Here is a 20,597-nt window from a genome sequence, read left to right as displayed (position 1 = left end):
GACAAAGCACGGGAGAGATGCTGGGTCTGTGTGTGCTCTATCTATGGATCCCACATTGGTTAGTGGTGGGAGATTTGGATTGGTTAAATAGCCTGTGAGCTTCTTAACTGTTAAGACGCGTTTTGGGTTGCAAAGCCCAGAAGCAAACCCATGATGGACTGTGTGTCCAAAGTGGACAATATCTTGACAGTGGACCGGGTTATTGAACCTGGGGTGTTACACTATTCTTCCAACCGTAAAATGACAATATCTTGACTCAAAATATGAAAAAATCTTTTTGATCATTGAGGAGGTAAATGAAGCTATTATTAATCATGTCACCAAGAGATTAGTATAAATTAATAATTAATGAATTATTTTTTAAATGTGATCAATTATGATAAATCATATAGTTATGATAATATAATCAATAACTTATTGTATGATTGTGTTAATATACGATGTAATCTTTTTGATTTAAGATTTTATAATCGAATCCAATATGAATACGTATAGTTTATAAAGTGCACAAATACAAAGTCATGTTTTGTTTGGAAAGAATATATTGGTCATATGTTGTACATATGTAGAGTGGAATGATAATCAAGATGTGATATGTTGATTCAAAATTATTAGACTCAGAGTACCGCTGATTTAGGAATTATCTAATTTCGTACTCACTAAAGGCACGAATAGCAACCACCAGAAAACTAACACTTGCACTGAAATTCGAATCAACATTCAGTGAATACAAATAAATGAATAATATGAATGATGTATAAAAGCAGAAGCAGGAGATGAAAGATGGCCCTCTAATCCTCTGGCTTAAACTGAAGCAAATGAAACACAAAATTCACAATTTCACACAACATTTCAAGCAAATCACGATTTAAAACTATAACATCATGTACATCCTCAGCAAAAATTTCATCAGATCACATTGCGTCCACTTGTTGCCAGTGTTCAAACGAAAATGATGTCAATTTTCAACTTGTAATCTACTCATTTAACACTAATTTTTCTGATTGTTGGTAACAAATTCAGTAACATGTTGCCAATCTCATCTGTGAAATTAAAAAATTAAAAAATAATTCATACTTATGTATTATTAGTTTTGTTGATAAGTATTTAAAATGATAAAAATGACCAAAATGCCAGCAGTAGAACTAGAAGTACCTCAACAATTTTGAAAGGGTTACAAAAAGAAGAGGGCGCATATGGTTGTTATGGCTCATTTCAAATTGATTATCAACTGAAGCCGTGCAGCCGGTTACTAGAGCAGACTTCACTGGAGTCATATTGCCTATAGCCACCAAGGAAGGAGACACCTAACAGATATGCATCAGCTGCTGCAGAAAAGCAATAATCTGATATGCAGTTGAACTGTCTAAACCATTTCATATTTCATCCATAAATAAGTTTTTGTGGACACAACAATCTGCTGCAGGTATCTATTCCTTTCAATCATCTATCTATAAACATTACTACCAAGTGGAGCAGATGCATTTTTAGAAAATTACCAGTACTCAGTCTCCTCTTTTGACCCCCAGAGATGCCTCTTCTCACCTTATCTCCCACCATTGTGTCACCAAAAATATCAAGTTCAAGGACCTGGGATGTCCCGAGACAGTTAAAACATGATCTGTTTGAAGGGTAGTTTTTGGTCCTTTGCCAGAAATTGGCTGTAATAACTACCATTGCCATGAATATTTCACACATGTAGCAACAACATATAGAACAAAACATCAGATATAAACAAGACATCAAATATAATGAAGATACCCGCATGAAAGTATCTACATCTACATCCGGAACAATTCCTGACTCCTCTCTTTTACTGACTTCCATCATCATATCTGTACAGGCAGAAAAACGTTATTGCTCTATACATACCAACAACTTGTGGGAATTGACAAGGTGGCTATCATTAAAACTTCATTGAATTAAATCTAAGGAAGCCTACTTCCTTAGTTTCCAAAACCAAATGGGCAGCAAATTCAAGGGTTTCCCTCGGTCATTTCAGCAAATGCAGATCCTCTTAGCTTATATAAGCTGGTGTTTTTTGGGGAACAAACTCATCCAGCCAGTAACCATTGTAAGAAACTTTTCCCCTGTTACGTTTGAAGAAAGCAGAAGCAAAACTGAGTACATTGAGAAAGCAAGCTATGATAGTACACCATAGAGAAGCAAATTAGCTGATGAATATCGAACTAAGACAACTGAAACTGTTTTATCTTGCATCAAGCTAAAAGTAAATAAACATATGACTACAAATAGACTTGATATTCTCTCTTCAATAAAAAGGAGAGAAACCTTTGGTTTGTGCAGCAGAATACAACAGCATAGTAAAAGAGATATAATCAAACACTAGAAAATTGGGAAACCTATCAAAGAAGTGTACTTGTGATGCCTTGAGCTTTTCTTTTATGATTCTATCATGTTTAAACAAGTTGGATATATAGTTATAGATTCATGCATTTAACTAATACTCGTATTTAAAATGATGGTGAAGTACAAAGAAATTCTACCACAAGTGGCGTGAGAGAAAATGCAGGGGATCATCACGCTAGGGGACCACAGATTAGTAATACAGATGATGAATTTCATTTCATACTCTGTTATTTTTTCTTTGTTTACAGTTCCATTGTTGGATTGTTTGAACCCTTTGTGATTTGTCAATTTGAGTCTGGGTAAAGAGAAAACAAAACACTCATTCTCTTCTTGCTTTGTGGAGAGGGAAGAACCTGGTGTTTGTGAGAAGCAGAGTTGAGAGGGAGGTTGGAACATCACTGGACTTGCAGATTGGGAGGTAGCCGTGTTGGAATCATCGGAAAATAATCAGGTTCCTAACTGAGAGCCTTTAAAAGTGTGGTCTTCCTGCAACTTGGGGGCCAAGCAGATGAATCATCCTGCAATAATTCAAGCACACTTAAGTGTACATTCCTCAGGAGCCTTTCAAACTTTCTTTCATAAAAATTCTAGCAGAAAAGAGGCTTTCTGCATCATATTCTGAAGCCAAATGGAATTAAGTCAGCTCTAATAAAGCATCTCAAAGTGAAACAACAAATTGTTAAATTATCGCACACAAATTACGTGACAAAAATCCTCCACATACTTAGTTTCGCAAGTAAAATTTTTGCTAAGAAACTGAAGTCTAAGGCATTTCCGTTAAATAATGCACAAATTCCACCAAGAGGATATAAAACACATGACAGTGTGATCCAAACATACTGGCTCTGACAAGGGAAGAATAATTTGAAAGTTACCTATGCTTAAATATATGAATTATTCAGTGGATAAGAAATTGTTTTCTTACAAAAAAGTTCACTGTCAAAAGGCCTTCTCAGAAGTCAAAAAGCACAAGATAGAATCAGAAAGGTCTATGTATCCTTTATAAGTTAAAGGTAACATCAATTTACAACAAACTGTTGGAATTCCACAATAACAATTCAGGTACATATATAATGGAAGATCAGTATGGTTGACTGAGAAGGGATTATGTCAATTCATAAATGGAGTTAATTTTACTAACATTAAATCTTTCATATTACCTTCCAGGCTTAACAATGCCACTCATATATTTAATAATGGTTATCTGAACTTGATTTGACTGTGAACCTATGAGCTCCAGGAGGACCTATAAAACAAGGTATCAATTTCAGCTAACCAATGAAATCATTCAAAATTGCAAGTAAGTTGTATCTTAAAGAACTTTCAACAATGAAAAATGTAAGGCAAAAACTAATTAAAGCTCTCTGTAATAAAATTTTAAATATCATTTACAGCCAGAAAAGCACCCAGATGGATTCAATTTATGGCTCAACAAAAAATGTGCAGAAGCCAATGTATAAGAGAATTCCATAGAGTTGTCAGGGGCTTTCTGTTAACAATCTCACAATCAGCTTCCACACTCAAATCCTAATATCTCACCTTTACAGTTGAAAACCCCGCATCCACCATTAAACACATGATATACAACTACTGCATACAGTCTACTGACACTTACAAACTGAAAATATATGACATTAACGATGTTAGCACTAAAAAATAAAATAAAACCAATCTACACAAAGCAAATTAACACTAGCTTATGAGTTCTTCAATTAATTAGGCTCGTTCAATTGGCTGAACTAAATGCTGGGTTTAAATATCAAAAGGCAAACCAATGACTTGATATATCAAAAACTGAGTCTACAACTTTCTTGCATGACAAAATAATTACAACATAAGTACTTCAATTTGCTTATGAATACTTCAATCAAGTAGATTTCTTCCAAAAGTGAAGTAAATCTGTTTAATGGTGAGCTCAAATTTGACGACATAAAAACAAAAAAAAAAAAATTGAGCTTTCAGTACTTCAATTAAGTATGTTCTTTTCGAGTGGACCACATTTCCTAAACTAAATGTTTGAGCTGAAACTTCATAAGACCACCATAAAACACCAATATTTCAACAAGAGCAACACAAACTATAAAGAGGCTACATTTTGAAGGTCGTGCAGTTAGGTCAACTGGAATTTTTCACAGAATCCAATTTGTCATCAAAGAGAATAACACAATGAAAGTAAAAGCAGAAACTGTATAGAATGAGCGTTGTTTTTATATCTGAAAAGTAACTGTAAAACAAAATAGCAGTGCCAAAATTAAATAGAAACAGACAGTATGAAATAAACTCATATAAGTTAATTATGAATAAGACTCTGTTTGACAAATAATAATTAAAACAAAAACAATAAAAATAAAAACAAATTAATGTAATCTAAACAAGCGAGCAAAGATAGATAGGGTGCGGTAAGAGTAATAGTACCTGGCCCTAAGGTTTTGAAACCACACCTCAACTTGCGGTGACCTCAGCTTCAACTTCATTGCCAACGCCTCCTGTTTCTCTAAAAGCAGAGTTCAAGACGTTAAAAGCGGAACATGTATTGTAAAGAGATGGTGCTTTATGAGTTAGAGAAAGAAAGAAAGAAAAAAGAGAGAAAGGGTGAAGTTATGACGGTTTTAATGTTTGGTTTTATTTGCCTGAAACTTTCTTCAAGAAGACGAGATTGTCTTTTGGAGAGATGGAGCTTCTTCTTCGGCGGACATCCATTGCTGCTTTCTTCTTCGTCTTCCATTCTCGCAGCCGTGTTCCAGTCCTCTTCCCCTCCTACTGACGACACTTGTTTTATGTTCAAATCCTTCATTCCACTAGCTCCTTGATCACCTTTTACATCAACAAAAAAAAAAAATTAATAACAAACATGAAAATAGATCAACATAGGGTACTGATAGAGTGGAATGAAGGATACAATGAAAGGGAATTCGGCCGTCAGAGACACTGAAGTAGAGGTAGGGGCCTGTGTTGGCAGGATGAAAAGCAAGAAAGAAGCGGTATACCTTTGAGAAAGGGATTTGTTTTACAAATAAAACAAGAAAGTGAGTGAACGTAGTTTTATTGTTATTTTAAATCATTAATTTTTCATGAAAAATGACCTTTATATCATACTATTATTACTTTTAACTGTCAAAATTAATGGACAGGTGGGGGGAAGGGGGGAATGAATTTTCAAACGTAAAATGTAGACAATCGTTTCAGAAAAGTTTGGGGGGGAATTAGTGATTCTTCCTTTCTGAATCAATTGAACTTTTGAAGGCAACTTAACTTGTGCAATCTTTTGAAATAAGTTTAGGAGGACATGTGACTTACCATATGACTTTCCATGTCACAAAAAGAAGCTTCTTTTTCCATTTTATCACAGAAATCTGAACAATCTATAATTATAAAGAACAATACATTAATTTATTTGTAAAACAAAAACTACAGAGAATTAATGTTTTACATTTAAGACATTTATATTATGACAATATTTCACGTTTAAAAAAATGAAGATTTTGAAAAATTGATTTAACCCGAAAGTTTTGTTTCTAAATACACTTTAAATTAAAAAAATCCCACAATTTTAAAATTTTTTATTGTACCTTCTCCACAAGTTTCTACTTCATCAAAGTTCTCTTTGAACTTTCCTTATCAAATTGATATGATATCTCATCCATTTAATATCAATTTCTTCAACTTGATATCAAGAAGCTCAATTACGTGCATTGTTCCATCACTCATGCTGAGAGCAATTTGATTAGGCTCAGATGGATGAGCTGTTATAACAAAAGGATAGGTGGTAGTGTTGCTGCTGCAGAATATATAGTGAATGAGGGATTGATTATATATTGCTTTATGATTTTGATACAAGGAAATTAATGAAAAAATTTTGAAGCCTTTGAAGTGGTGCTTATGTACTTACCCAGTGAGGGAAAGTATGTAAGCAGAAGGTGCTATTCTACATCAGAGCCTTAAATTGTCCGCATCAAAAACTCCAACAGCACCATCACAAAAACCGGCATACACCAGTAAACCATCACATGAATATATTGCACTTGAAATGGGAGCAGGGAGTGTATCTTTTGGAGACCACTACAAGTCATAAATACATAGCATAAAGGCATAGTAACATATGCCAAACATGTTGCAGCACCAGCAATAAAACTTCCAACAAAATGTGATAAAGCCATGCGCTAGAACAAGGTTCTAGCGTACTATCCATACAAATGCATTTTAGTAAGTTTTTCTCTAGTTGGTCAAGGTGGAAATAAGTACAATGATGATAATAGGCTACATAATTAATCTTTTATTCTCACTAACCTATATTATCATATTTATTACAATTATGATAATAAGCTATGTTTCCAGACACTTTAATCGAATTAAGATCATGGCCAAATAAATTATCATGTGTTAAGTTTACCAGAAGAGAGAGTGAACAGATGACATACTGCAACTAGATGAGATAGAAGCAAAACTTACTGAATATGAACATTCAAGCCTGTTGTCATAACTAGAAATTTGGCTATCATGAACCACCAATAGATGTTTTTGATCATTATGAAACTAGACTTCAGTTTCTCTGACCAAAGGGGATTGACAACCAGCTGGTGCTTGTATGAACCTTGATTTCAGCTTCTCCCATATATCGATGCTCCACATACATAGCTGCGGACGTAAAAAACCCAGAGATAGCAATAAAGAGAAACCTTCAACATAATTTTTGGGACCTTGACTGAAATTCAATAGCATTTAGAAGTGACTTGGGTAAGCCACTTTGGAACTTGTAGTAAATTAAGGTCTTTTGTCATTTGCATGTCTGACTATTCTTTTCAGCATGGTAAGTGACTAGCAACTTATGTTTTTTTCCTCTCCCATAATTTACTTTGATTTAACATTACGGCCAAGGGATTTGAACTCAAAACACTTGGTTCACTTGGTGCAATACTGTGTTAAATGACATCGTGATCTGGAAGCCAAATCAAAAAATCCAACAGATAGTTAAGAGCCCAATACTGGTATTTAATCTCACTATAACCAAGATAACCAGATTTATGGAAAAGAAGAATTCAAAAACAACATTTTCATTGAAAGATCTTTGCATTAGAGGTTCCCTTAAAACAATTTGATCATTCAACTTCGCCTATTCAAACAACAACAAATTACATTTGGGCACTTCTCAACACTTGTCACTGAGAAAGAAAAATGCAAGAAGACTATATATATATGGTGATTAAACTATATTTGAAATTTTTTACCACAAAAATACACGTAGTATGCAGCCATTGATTATCCTTAATGGATTAAGATCAATCTCAAATTGCAGCTCTCATATTATCTAACAGGGACTTGAAGAAAGTATTTTGCTCCCTAGATAAGCAAAGAGTCCATAGAGAAAGCCCTTAATGCTTGAATGTGCTAGTTTTCTTACTCTTGATAAAAACTTATGGCGTCTCTAATAAATAAAAGAAATAACTAATAGCGATAAATACAAAAATATTGAATTTTATATTAGTTAGGCTCTCACTTGCCCATTAGCCCCTGAAGACACTAGTGCATTTAAAGTTTGAGCAAATGCAAGCCCTGTGATTCGATTTTGGTAACCCTTAAGTTTGATTATGACCTGCCACCAACATTCAACATTAATTATGCTTCAACATTATATGTCATGCAATAAGCTTTAGAAAATCAAGAAAGCTATTAACTAGATTATCTTGAGGATGACAAATCAAGTGAGAAACTTTACCTTGTCAACTCTAACATTGAATATCTGAATCATAGAATCCTTTATCCCAATGGCTTTGTATATCTGAATCGTAGAATCCTCCATCCCAATGGCAATAATATTATTATCTTGAGGATGGAACGCCAAAAAGGTAGCTGTTGGAGGTGGGGGCATGAACATTGCCATGACTTGAGACAAGTAAGCAATCTCATTTGGTCATGTGGAATCTCAATATATTGAGAAAGCATTATCTGATCAATCATAAATTGTTGTGTAATATTCCTGATCCAATAGTCTTGTCTACTGTCAAAATATTGTCTATGTTGGACATACAGTCTATCATGGTTTTGCTTTTGGGTTTTGTAACTCAAAAAGCGTCTTGATAGCTTATGGAGCTCATAGGCTATTTAACTACTCTGAACTTAGAATCCTCAAGCAATGTTGAAAGCACACACAAACCCAACTCTCTCTCGTGCTTGGCAATGTGAGATTTGCCTAAGGGTGTCACATACAAAAATTGGGATAACCCTAAGTGAATTCCACATTGGCAAAACATAAGAGAGGTGTTGGGTTTGTGTGTGAGCATCCCACATCGCTAAAGGATGCTAAAATGATACTAATTAAATAGTTTATGAGCTCCTTAAATTGCTAATACATGTTTTGAGTTACAAAACCTAAAAATAAAATCATGACAGATTGTGTGTCCAAAGTAGAGTTAGTTATTGGACCAAAAATGTTACATGTGATCATATATTAAAAACAGAGTTTGAATTTGGATAGCTGCAATAACTCACCTCGAATGTCTCTATGTTGAACAAGGAAACCTTTCCACTAGAGGCAGAGATAATGTAAGAATCAGTTTTGGATAAATCAATGCATGCAACAGACTCTTCAGTTGGTTTACCATTAATGTCATTGGTCATAAGTGTTCTACTAGGAGGTTGCCACAACCGAGGCGCTACATCTGCAGTTGCCTGATGAGTTTGCAACAGACATTAGAAAGGTCAAAATATAAAAACAAAAGAAATTAGCATATTGAAAGTAATAAACCTTCCCCAAGAGATTCCTTTCACTACGCTGCCATTTCCACAGATGTGAATAGCGCTGGACGTATGGGCAAATAGAGCTAGGCCAGAGCTGGTGTAGATCAACCGAACAACCTGAAAATTTTTTCTTATTTACTTAAATCCAACAATAAACATCTGCAACAAAATAAACAAACATGTAAATTTCCCAAGCCTTACTGCAGGGGAGATTTTGGCTAGCAATGCATTGATTGATATGAAGTTTTTGGGATGAACTTGACATTGTTTCATCTTCTATGCCTATCTGTGAAAGTCATTTAGTTTAAATTTATTTCATCAGTCCCTCCTACTTTGTCAATCCATGAAACAAGCTTTACCCTGTCAAGAAGGCTTATTATGCCCTAACTTCACAACTGTGGTGGCATTACCATGTCAATTGGCAGTCCATGAACCATCATTGTCAGAGGCATGTTAGGTTAATTGAAAAAGAAAGGTTTAAACTAGCATTCCAACATTTGACTTATCATTCCGGAGTTCCAGTCATTATGCATCCAATTCTTTAGAATATACAGTTGGAATGTTAAAGAGGGATATAGTTGCATACAATTTGCACAGCTTTATAATAGTAAATTATCTAATATATAGTGCAGGTGCATAAAGGGCAGTAAATAACTCAAAAGAAAATATCCAGCAACATAGAAGAAGGGACCTTTCTTCCTGACTGAAATGACATGCAAACAATTGATTTCTTTACCACCTACCTTGCCCGGTGCTATCGAATCAGGTAAGTGCAGAGCTTTCATTTGTGATGAATCTGAAAAATTGTAGAGAATCAATACTACTTTCAGACTTTAAAATGATCATAATATATCAATCAAACAAGAAGATGAGGAATTTCCTCAACAACCACCTCAATAATTTTAAGACATGTATACTCAATTAAACAATACATAAACTATAATATTGTAGTTTCTAAATATGTACTTTGGGAATTTTAATCAAAGACAAAATCAATAGTAAAAAACATTGAGGATTGACTAGTATTAACTCAATGGAGGACAAGAAAGTCTATGGAAAAGTATATTGTTAAATAAATGAATACATACTATTTTGAAATTATGTTGTGACAGAATTAAGATCATTTGAACAATCTTTCCAATTCACCTCCTGTAACCTTGGCATGTTTACACCTTCTCTTGAGAAAGTCTTCATCTTAGAGCATTTACTCACATCTAACGATACTAAGAATGGAAATTTTCAAGTGTATTTCTCAGAAGAGAAGCATGTCAGACTTTCTAAATTAAACAAGCACAACTCCTTCAATGTCTCAAAAACAATTTCATCTTTCTCTATATCTCCCTCGTTTGTTGATACTTCTATCATCATTTCACATTCTTGTATTGACAAGCTTTCTAGACACACCTGACTTTTGGCCATTGAAGATGTTATTTAGTTTTGCATTTCATTACAATACTTTACCTTCAAAGTCGTCAAATTTTTAAAAGACGATGAAGGCAGCAAATCAAACCATGACAATATTCTACATGTAAAGAACGAAGATTTTGACAAATTGATTTGAACTGAACATCTTGCTCCAAATGCACTTCAAATTCAAAAGTCCCTACAATATTAGATCTTTTAATTTTGAGAATGCTCCAACATGTTCCTCACCTTCTCCACATGATAATATCTCTTTGTATGAACTCACTTTCAATATAAATTTTTGAAGACTGATAAATTGATTAAGGATATGAATTGGTATATATGCATAATCATCCATAATCAATTGAAGAGTTTCTACTTTGACAAAGTTCTCTTGAAACTCTCCTTGCAAATTTGTCAAGATATCCCTTCCACTTAATGTCAATTGCTTTCAAAGGGAGCCAACCTAAAAAAAAAAGAACCATGTCAATCAAATTAAAATTAATATTTCCCTTAAAAACTTGTAATAATTATTTATATATATATATTTATATATTTATTTATTTATTTAGTTGTATCCTAGAAATTTATATAGGAAGTTAGTTGTGTCCTAGCAGTGAAAAGAGGTGTGAAATTGTGTGGTGGCCACTAGTCCGACAATAATGCTAAGCATATACACAAACTAATTTTTTATGTGGTGCAAGGTCAATATTGATAAAAACACAATTAATTATAATTAACAATGAAAATCTAATATTCTTAAAAATTACTCAAATTTAAACTAATTAATTAAAGACATACCTCTTTTTTGTGTTTTTGTTGTATAGTTGTATTTAGGTCATTCTCCCCAATCTCAGCCTGTGTCATCACATTCACATATTCATTATGAAAGCCGAGAGACTTGTAAAGGACTCTGTCTAACTTTGGTGTAGATAAGCTTCCTTGACAAAAAATATCCAAATTGACGCAATTTTCAATCTTTAACTCTTCTAGAGATGGAAAAGTAAAGGAGTAATTTCCAGAGCAAAAGCATGTGAGACTATATAACCATTCAAGTGACAACTTGTTCAAACTGTTAAAAACAATTTCACTACTTGTTATTGCATCTCCCTCATTTTCTACTATTTCAGTCAGCATTTTACAATATGATATGCTCAATTCTCTCAACTGCACCAAGCTTCTAGCCATTGAAGGTGTAAATAACTTCATTAATCCGTGGCATGAACTTACCTTCAGAACTTTAAGATTTTGGAAAAAAACTGAGAATAGCACTAGATTCATCAATCTGTTATGGAAATATACATCTAGAACTTCAAGATTTGGAAGATCATATGGGCTCTTAATGTCTATGTATTGATTTGAAAATAGTCGGAGCTCTCTCACATTTTCAAATCTTTGAAAGAGTCGAAGTGGAATATTCGTAGAGTTATCCTTATTGATTGTAAGAGTTTTAAATTGACCATGCCAACGAATATTTGTCTCACCATCATATAATTGAAATAACTCCAAATTGAAGTTAATCTACAATCCATCAAAACGAAATCAAGTTAGTTTTTGATAATTCTTAAAACAAAACTTCAATTATTGCGAAAGACAAATTACAAAAAAAATCAGTACTTACAAGTATTTCTCTACCTATCAATTCATGAAAAATGGTAATGCAATAAATTAAAAATTCAGTGGAAAAGTCCGAACAGATTATAATTAATTAGCCTTTCAATTTATTACTTGATAGTATTCTCTACCTATCAATTCACAATCTGAACCACAAAATTTGCTTGTATGGGTGATGAAAATCATTATATTAGTAGACCAATGACAAAATAAATCTGAACAAATGGGAAGGTTACTTTGGAAAATAGAAAATCATATTATTACCTCAATAAGAGTTGTTGAATGATCCTAATGTAAATTTGTTCAAATCAAATAACTGTAGATTTTTCTTAATTTATGTTTTGTGGAAATATTGAGATGGTAAGAATTCCATGATTAAATTTTTGAATAAATGTCATATATATAAAGAAAGGTTTTTTTTTTCTGAGAAACAACTAAATAAGAGATTCTTACCTTATTGTTCTGCAAGATAGATTTTGGATCTAAAATATCATGCTCAGTCTCCACATTATTTTTTTTGAAGCTCAAGTATTTGGTACAATCCTTCACCAACAACTCTTTCAACTTTGGCAATTCTAAAGTATATTTTCCAAGGTAGAAGGCTGTAAGTTCTGGTAGATCTTCAAGCTTCAATGAGGTTATATTTGGAAAGACAAAATCGATAACTGCAGTTGCTCCATCTTCTTTTGCAATGATCTCCTTTAAAACCTTGCAATTTTGAATCTTTAGTTGTTGGAGTTGGTGGAGGCTTTTGACAATGTAAGATGGAAACACATATTTTATGTTTTCACAATTCCGCAAGGTCAAATGTGTCAAATTTTGATAGAAAGAAGTTGGATGTTGGTTATAGCAAATCTCTATAGAATTATCATCTTTCAATGTCAACAACTTCAAATCAAGGGAGATGTCCTGCAGTAAATATTAATAATTATTTTAACATAAAGTAATTAAAAATAATTATTTGTCTTTCTTCTAAACGAAAAACACTTGCAGAGGTAAGTAAATATTTATATTTATCTCTAAAATAAATTATTAAATTAAATATAATTTCCTATTATTCACAAAAGATTTAGTATTACTAAATTTGTTAATTAATTATGAAGATGTACTTTGAGTTAATTATTAGTGAAGATTTTTACTTTTTACCTTTAATATTTTTCTGTAAGAAATAGGGATGGAATTTTAACAAGCTTAGTGCTTTATTGCTAATGAGTCAATTGTTTCGAATTTATGTAATATAATATAGAAAACTTAAAAAAAAAAAAGGAATAAAATTGGATTCTTATACCTTTTGGTCCAAGCACAAGGATTTTGGCTCTGAAGCAACCATCTTAAATTTATGACAATCTTTCACAACCAACTCTTTCAAGTGTGTCAAATTTTGATAAGAAGAAGTTGAAAGTTGACTGTCCCAAATCCTTTCAAGACTAATATTTATCAATTCTAAGACCTTTAAATTAGGGAATATAACCTGCAGTTAAAGTAAACTGTTGTTTCAACATTTAAAAACTCATGAGAAAATCTTTAAAAAAATAATTGATTCTTATGAATTTATCATAACATGTCGTTAATAATAGCAATGTGTTTCTTTTTCTTTTTTTTGTCTCTAAAATATTAACAAACAAGAATAAGTATAAGAGAATATAAGAATATATAACAAAGAAGTACAATAAGTTATCGTCTATCAAACCTTTTCATTAAAAAATGGCATAATTTCATGGGACTGCAAATTTAATTCAGAATTGCTTGAGATTCCTCTGAAGAAAGTGTTCAAATTGGGACATTCTGTGATAAATAACTCTTTCAATGATGGGAAAGCGAAAGAGTAATTCCCTGAGCAGAAGCATGTGAGACTTTCCAACCGATTAAGTGACACCTTATACAATTTTTCAAAAATAATTTCAATTGTTGTTGTATCTCCGTCATTTTCTACTATTTCAGTCAACATTGAACAATCTGATATGCTCAATTCTTTCAACCGCACCAAACTTCCAGCTATTGAAGCTGTTGTGAAGTTAACTAACTTATGACAATGGTTAACATAAAGAAATGTAAGATTTTCAAATCTTTGGAGCCCAAGTGGAATATGTGTTGACTTATAATAGGAGATTTTAAGAACTTTAGACCAACTAACCCAACCAATCTCTTCCAGACCATCCTTTAATTGAAATATCGCCAAATCATGGTTGATCTACAAAGCCATGAAAACAAAATCCAATTAACTTTGTAATTAGCTTATTTTTCAAGAAAAAATCAAAATCAACATTAAAATTATGTTCAAAAATTATTTTTCAAAATCACTAATTAAACATACTTCTTGATTTATTTTTCTTGGAAAATCTTAATCTTTTAATTTAGTATATCATTTCAAAATTCATGAAAAATGATTGAGCTCATCAAGCTTTCCAATAATATGAAAGACCATGCACCTATTACATATATCTCTAATAAAAATAAAACTATATTTATGATTTTTAGAACCTAATAGTACCTTAAAGAGTTCATCCAAAAAAAAAAAAAGAAAGGTGCTATGAATGGCATAGTGTAGTTAGTGTGATTTGTAACCTATAACATTGTCGGATGAATATGATGAACATTTGTATATAATAGCATGTATAGATACCAAGTATAAATTTATACGTACAAAGAATTAAATACATACCAAGCTAGTATTTACCTTAATATAATTTGTTTCAAAATTAAGTAGATTTTTTACTCTTGTCTACTACCAAATCATGCTGACATAATTTTGAAATGAGTTATATAATATGCACTTATAATGAGCATTAAATTAGGTATTTACGATGAGGTATCGCATGCGATTGAATAATTTTAAATTAAGGATAAAATAATACTAAATCATATTAGATATATCATTATTGGTGTATAAATTGGTAATAATTAAAAATACATATAGTATTACTATTTTCAAATGTTTGTTGTACAAAAATTAATAACGTTAGGGACAAAAATTTGAGAGATAAACTATTTCAAGCCAAGCTGAGAAATACTATCAGCCTACTAAAGTAAGGTAGTCCACATGGTTTAAAAAACTATTTTTAATAAAAAATATATCTCTATAATGAATTATTAAATTAATATAATTTCCTATTATTCACAAATAATTTAATATTACTAAATTTGTTAATTATTTATGATGATGTACTTTGAGTTAAATTATTTGTGAGGACTTTTATTTTTTACCTTTAATATTTTTCTGTAAGAAATGAGGATGCAATTTTCAGAAGCTTAGTTCTTTATTGCTAATGAGTCAATTGTTTTGAAGTCATGTCATATAATAAAAAAAATTTAACAAGAAAAAAAGGAATAAAATTAGATTATTTTACCTTTTGGTCCAAGCACAGGGATTTTGGCTCTGAAGTGAATATCTTAAATTTATGACAATCTCTCACCACCAACTCTTTCAATTTTGGCCATTCTGAAGCATTTATTCCAGGATAGAAAGTTGCAAGTTCAGGTAGATTTTCAAGCTTCATTACAGTTACTTGCGGAAAGACAAAATTGGCAGCTGCTTCTATTCCTTCTTCCATAGCAACAATTTCCTCTAAATCAATACAATCCTTTATCACAAGGTATTGGAGTTGCTGGAGGTTTTTGGTTATGGTATAAGGAAACACAAATTTTATCTTTGCACATCTCCACAATGTCAATTGTTTCAAATTTTGAAAGGAGGAAGATGGAAGATGGTTATCCCAGATCTTTCTAGAAATAATATTCTTCAATGTCAAGTCCATTAAATCTGGACAAATAACCTGCAATCAAAGTTAATTATTGCTTCAATATTTATAAATTAATATGAGAAAAATTAAAAAGAAGAGAATTCAATAATAAAATTGAACTGAATTTGAAAATTTAAGTCGCTAGTTAAAACAATGCAAGAGAGAAGACTGCAACTATGTGTTAACAAATGAGAATAAAACTAAAAGAATATAAGAATATATACAATAGACAAGTATAAGAAGTTAGGTAAATCAAACCTTTTTGTTAAAAATGGGTGTGATTTCATTGGACTGAAAATTGAATTTTGAATGCTCAAGATTGTCCTCGTCCTCGTCCTCATCCTCTTCCTCATCCTCATCCTCATCCTCATCCTCGCCTTCATCATCTAAATATTCAGCTAAGCGTAAGAGTTCAACATTCTTGATTACACATAATTCTTCTAAGTTGATGGTAGGATCGATTATCAATTCCAATCTCCTCAAGTGCTCATGTTCACCAAATAGTGGACATTTGAACGACCAATGTCCCACTGATATATCATACCTTATAAGCTCTCTAGAAAAAAAGTCTTTAGGTAAAACCTTGTCATCTTCAATATGCAATTCTAAAGTGGTGAGACTATACAAGAGCTTCAATTCCTTAAGTACTTCAATCTTCCATTGAATAAAGCAATTATTTAAATAAAGTTCTTCCAATTGGGATAATTTTGATATCACATTTGAAGCTATAACTTTCAATTTTCTACAATAGCTCAAATCTAACAGTCTTAGTTGAGTTAATTGACCCATTTCCGTAGAAAACTCCTTAATATAAGAACCTTGCAAGCTAAGGACCTTTAGCTTCTTAAACTTTCCAATAACAGCAACATCTTCAATATTGCTATAATCTAAACACAATGTTTGCAGGTTTGTCAGAAGACCAATTGATGATGGCAATAATGATTGTCGTAATCCAACCAAATTCAATACCCTAAGCTTTGGCATCACTGTGAAGAAGTCGTTTGGGATTTTGAAAGAAGAGTACCGCATTTTGGTCATATAGAAATATTCAAGATTTGGACAATCCAAATCGTTAGGCCAAAGTTGACTAATAATAGTACTATCACCAGACAAGGAGATTTTTGTGCATTTCTTGAGTTTATCTTTATCCTTCCATTCTCGTTCAACATCATTCCTTGTTGTAAATACATGGTAATCCATATATGCAATTCTTATAGCAACAACACGGACAACATCATGCATAGCAAAACTTCCGCTTTTGAACCCGTCAAGTAACAAACAAGCATCTTTAAGGTCACGAACTAATTTATCTAGTCTATCTCGTACGTCTTCCATTGTCAAGTTAACTCCTTTAAGTATATCGAGACACACAACATGTCTAAACAAGTCTAAAATGGAAGCATTATTTTCCATTAGACTAGCAATTAAAAAAGTTTTCTTAAGTTCATCATCTCTTAGAAATGTGTAACTTAAGGCGATCGTTGTGTATTCCTTTTCTAGGAATCCGATGAAGTATGAGGGTGAAGGCGCTTTCAATTCTTGCAATGTAACCTTCCAATCAGATGAATGACTTTTGTTTTTTAATGCTTTTGCTATTGTACAAATGACAATAGGTAATCCCCCACACTCCTTGCATATATCATTTGGTAAAGAACCCAATCTATATGTTTGAATAACATTACCTGCAAAGAGAACTAGGATTATACAAATTGATTTTCATTTTACATCCATACTTTGGATTTAAAAACAAAAAAAGTTCTGAATGTCGAATTTCATTCTTTTCCAAATAACTCCTTCAACTTTTTATAATCTAAATGAATTTCACTTTATAATATCAAATATGATTCCTCCTAAATTTTTATTTTTAAAAATCTATAATTGGACACTTGTAACATAATAAGTGGCAAAATAGTGTCTCTCTCAAAGTGTTTGAAAAAGACATGAATTAATATCTTGAATGCAAAATAGTTTTATTTAACAAACAAGAGAAAAATAGGTTCTTAAGATTATTTATTCCTACACAAATTTAGTGAAAAAATTTACGTTTATTCATGTTTAAAATCTATTAAATTGTAAACGATATCATGTCAAGCTTCATAATAGTTTAAACTCTTCACATTATATAAATTTTGATTAAACTTTCAAATGCAAATCAAAATACTGCATTCTGTATATTGCATTTTCCACCCAAGGTTTGACCTTAAAACATTTTTGCACCTTACTTAACATAAATAACACTTTTTCACTCCAAATTAATCTCTATTAATGAAAATGTAAAAGTTCTTACTTTTAGGAGAACAATTAACACAATAAAATCAAAGATAAGAATTTGATGTCTAAAGTAGGGGTGGATTTGATCTAATTGAACTTGAGGTTTTCTTGAGCTTGATTTGAAAGCATAATGTTCAGTTCAAGCTCGTTTGAGCTAGTGAACAATATCACTGAAAAGTCATTGACATTGTCAACACTAAACAATATTGTCTTCAGAGTGGTTGGTAACATCATCGACAAAATGAATAATGTCGTTAAATAGATAAATAAGTAAACCTTAAGTTAAACTACCAATTTAAAACTTTAGTTTAAAATCAACTTTTTTGATCCAAACTACAGATTCAATTTGAAATAGTCTAGATCAAATCCACTCCAAATCTTGAGCATGAATATAATAAAACTGAATTGTAATATTTTCTATCAAGAACAAAAGTGAAATTAAAATTTAAAATTAGAATTTGTTCATGTTATAATTACTTTAATATTTTAGTATTCACAACAAAACACATCAAATAATTAAAAAATAGAATTAGAATGTGTTGATCTAGAAAACACACAGGTGAAAATTGTATAACACAATACCTGTCATTTTGGTGAATAGAATCCAAGCTTCTTCTTCAGTTAAAATTCCCATCCCAAAATTACTTGTGGAACCCATGCTCTCTAACACATCTAAGTTTCTTGTTGTGAACAAAAGTTTATTTCTCCCACGATCAGCTCTACAAGGAATTCCTATTGTCTTTTCAATTTCTAGAGGTTCCCAAATATTATCTAGAATTAAAAGAATATTCTTGCCCTCCATTCTTGAATATAGCTCCTTTGCCCTTTCACTTTCGTTTTTGAATTTCAGACCTAAGTTGTCTGCAATTGCTGTTTGAATTTTTTTTATATCAGGAGATTCTGACACCTACAAGACAAAAATAAAAAAGCCCAATTAGAATCAGAACATAGAGCAAACCTTAAAAGATGAACAATTTTGTATTGAATGTTTCTTTACCTCAACAAAAACAATGTCCTCAAAGAGTTTATCCTTCTTAGCTTTTCTACCAAGTTCCCGCACAAGAGTGGTCTTCCCAAGACCACCCATCCCATAAACACCGGTCATGAAGACATTCTCATCGGTTAGAGCATGCCATACATTCTTCATAGTAGAGTTTCTTGATTCAAAAGCCAAATAATCTTCACTAGATCTTAGCCAAATCTCCAATAGTGGATGAGAACGAGAGGAAACTGGACCCATTTCCTTTCCTTGCTGGAGGAGTGGATCAACATCATCCCGCTTTAATTTGAATGCTTTCTTGCTGTGTTTGTAGTGAATGATGAAGTTGGAACACAATCCCTTAGAATAACGCTGGTTGTTAGCTTTTTCTTGAATCAACTGATCTACTTCAATAATCGTCTTCTCCACATCTTTCTGCCAATCCTTAACATTTTGTTTGATCTTCTCCAGATTTCTTTCAGCGGCATCAACTTGATCTTGCACTTCTTCTTTGGTGTTCTTCAGCTTCTTAACTTCCTTTTCGAGATTTTTGAAATTGGTAGTATAGTTGAACAAGTACTTAAATTGATGCCAAATCGGAACAACCAACCACTTGCCAACTGCGAGGACAGGACTCACCACACTTCCGATGCTCCCGGCAACATCAACCATTTTTCTTATTTTTTTAAAGCTTCAAAAACAGAAGAGAAGAAAAGGAAAATAATTAAAACTCACCGAAATTAACAATAAATAAGAGAAACGATTTTTTTTTTCGTAGATGAGAAATAGCCGATTTTTTTTTAAGAATTCAGAACACTGAAACTGACTTAAAAAAAAAAAAAATCAAGCGATGTGGTTTCAGAGAGGTTTGTGAGCGAAACTATTTCTGAATGATTGAAAGAGAAGAAATCTGAAGATGATAAAGAGAGCTTACAGTGAACACGAATCAGTTGGTTTTAACTTTACTGTAAATGATCGATCATCATCTCAATTAATTCATAACATGAAATGAAAGTTCCATCAAATTTAATTGATTAGTGGAAAATGAAGAGTCAAATTGTAGTAGGTAGATAATTAATTTGACAAAGACAAACGCATCTTCCAGGAAGAGACTAAATTTGACTCTCATCCATCTCCATCTTCATCTTCACATCTCCACTGTAATCTCTCTTCATCTTCACTATCTTCCAGTCTTGTGCTATCTTCCAGTCTTCAGATAACAACCGTTCAAAGCCAGTCATAGAGAAGAAATGTACGTATACTTATAAATCTCGTTCACCTATTTTAATACCATTAAAAATAGGCCAAAGTACTATTTCCCACCCAAAGTATGCTCTAATCTCAAGTTTCCATCCCTTAATTTTGAAAATCTCATTTATCTACCCATAGACGGTTAAAATTAATAGTTTCAAAGATAAAATAGTTATTTTATCTGTAATATTAAAAATAAATTAAAATTTAATCTCCTTTTCCCCACAAACCCT

General features: G+C 32.1%; 3 protein-coding genes across 14 annotated transcripts; all 3 read right to left on the bottom strand.

The window, feature by feature from the left end:
• Positions 1-674: 674 nt before the first annotated feature.
• Positions 675-4,859, bottom strand: LOC123208968 (pleiotropic drug resistance protein 1-like). Of its 9 annotated transcripts, none has more exons than XR_006500888.1 (8): positions 4,786-4,859; positions 3,512-3,616; positions 2,594-2,888; positions 1,943-2,090; positions 1,762-1,835; positions 1,500-1,661; positions 1,156-1,328; positions 675-1,043 (listed from the first exon to the last, which is right to left on the bottom strand). XR_006500888.1 is itself a non-coding variant. In XM_044626665.1 (3 exons), exons 1-3 carry the CDS (start codon positions 1,741-1,743, stop codon positions 1,040-1,042), a joined length of 375 nt encoding a protein of 124 aa, XP_044482600.1. In that variant the 5' UTR covers positions 1,744-1,755; the 3' UTR covers positions 675-1,039. The 9 variants fall into 9 exon arrangements, 1 of the variants encoding a protein (XP_044482600.1); XR_006500885.1 differs by having other exon boundaries at positions 3,531-3,616; XR_006500889.1 differs by lacking the exon at positions 3,512-3,616 and having other exon boundaries at positions 1,500-1,670.
• A 1,441-nt stretch (positions 4,860-6,300) lies between these two features.
• LOC123199973 (protein TOPLESS-RELATED PROTEIN 2-like) lies at positions 6,301-9,557 on the bottom strand. The gene is made up of 7 exons (XM_044615037.1): positions 9,516-9,557; positions 9,139-9,222; positions 8,857-9,036; positions 8,084-8,269; positions 7,865-7,960; positions 6,925-7,005; positions 6,301-6,429 (listed from the first exon to the last, which is right to left on the bottom strand). Exons 1-7 carry the CDS (start codon positions 9,555-9,557, stop codon positions 6,301-6,303), a joined length of 798 nt encoding a protein of 265 aa, XP_044470972.1.
• On the bottom strand, positions 6,820-20,357 carry LOC123208951 (disease resistance protein At4g27190-like). Of its 4 annotated transcripts, none has more exons than XM_044626620.1 (17): positions 20,048-20,357; positions 19,132-19,804; positions 18,717-19,041; positions 16,122-17,557; positions 15,471-15,896; positions 13,814-14,314; positions 13,412-13,594; positions 12,577-13,032; positions 11,311-12,030; positions 10,194-10,975; positions 9,849-9,901; positions 9,113-9,222; positions 8,967-9,036; positions 8,857-8,893; positions 8,084-8,250; positions 7,865-7,960; positions 6,820-7,005 (listed from the first exon to the last, which is right to left on the bottom strand). In XM_044626620.1, exons 2-10 carry the CDS (start codon positions 19,783-19,785, stop codon positions 10,961-10,963), a joined length of 4,716 nt encoding a protein of 1,571 aa, XP_044482555.1. In that variant the 5' UTR covers positions 19,786-19,804; positions 20,048-20,357; the 3' UTR covers positions 6,820-7,005; positions 7,865-7,960; positions 8,084-8,250; positions 8,857-8,893; positions 8,967-9,036; positions 9,113-9,222; positions 9,849-9,901; positions 10,194-10,960. The 4 variants fall into 4 exon arrangements, with proteins under 4 accessions (XP_044482555.1, XP_044482557.1, XP_044482553.1 ...); XM_044626622.1 differs by having other exon boundaries at positions 8,084-8,736; positions 8,857-9,036; positions 11,311-11,367; positions 11,893-12,030; XM_044626618.1 differs by having other exon boundaries at positions 8,857-9,036.
• Positions 20,358-20,597: the final 240 nt, after the last annotated feature.

This window comes from Mangifera indica, chromosome 2, assembly GCF_011075055.1.
Source record: "Mangifera indica cultivar Alphonso chromosome 2, CATAS_Mindica_2.1, whole genome shotgun sequence".
NCBI classification, from domain to species: Eukaryota; Viridiplantae; Streptophyta; class Magnoliopsida; order Sapindales; family Anacardiaceae; genus Mangifera; species Mangifera indica.
Note: the sequence above shows the minus strand (reverse complement) of the source record. Positions and strands in the feature narration are given on the sequence as shown.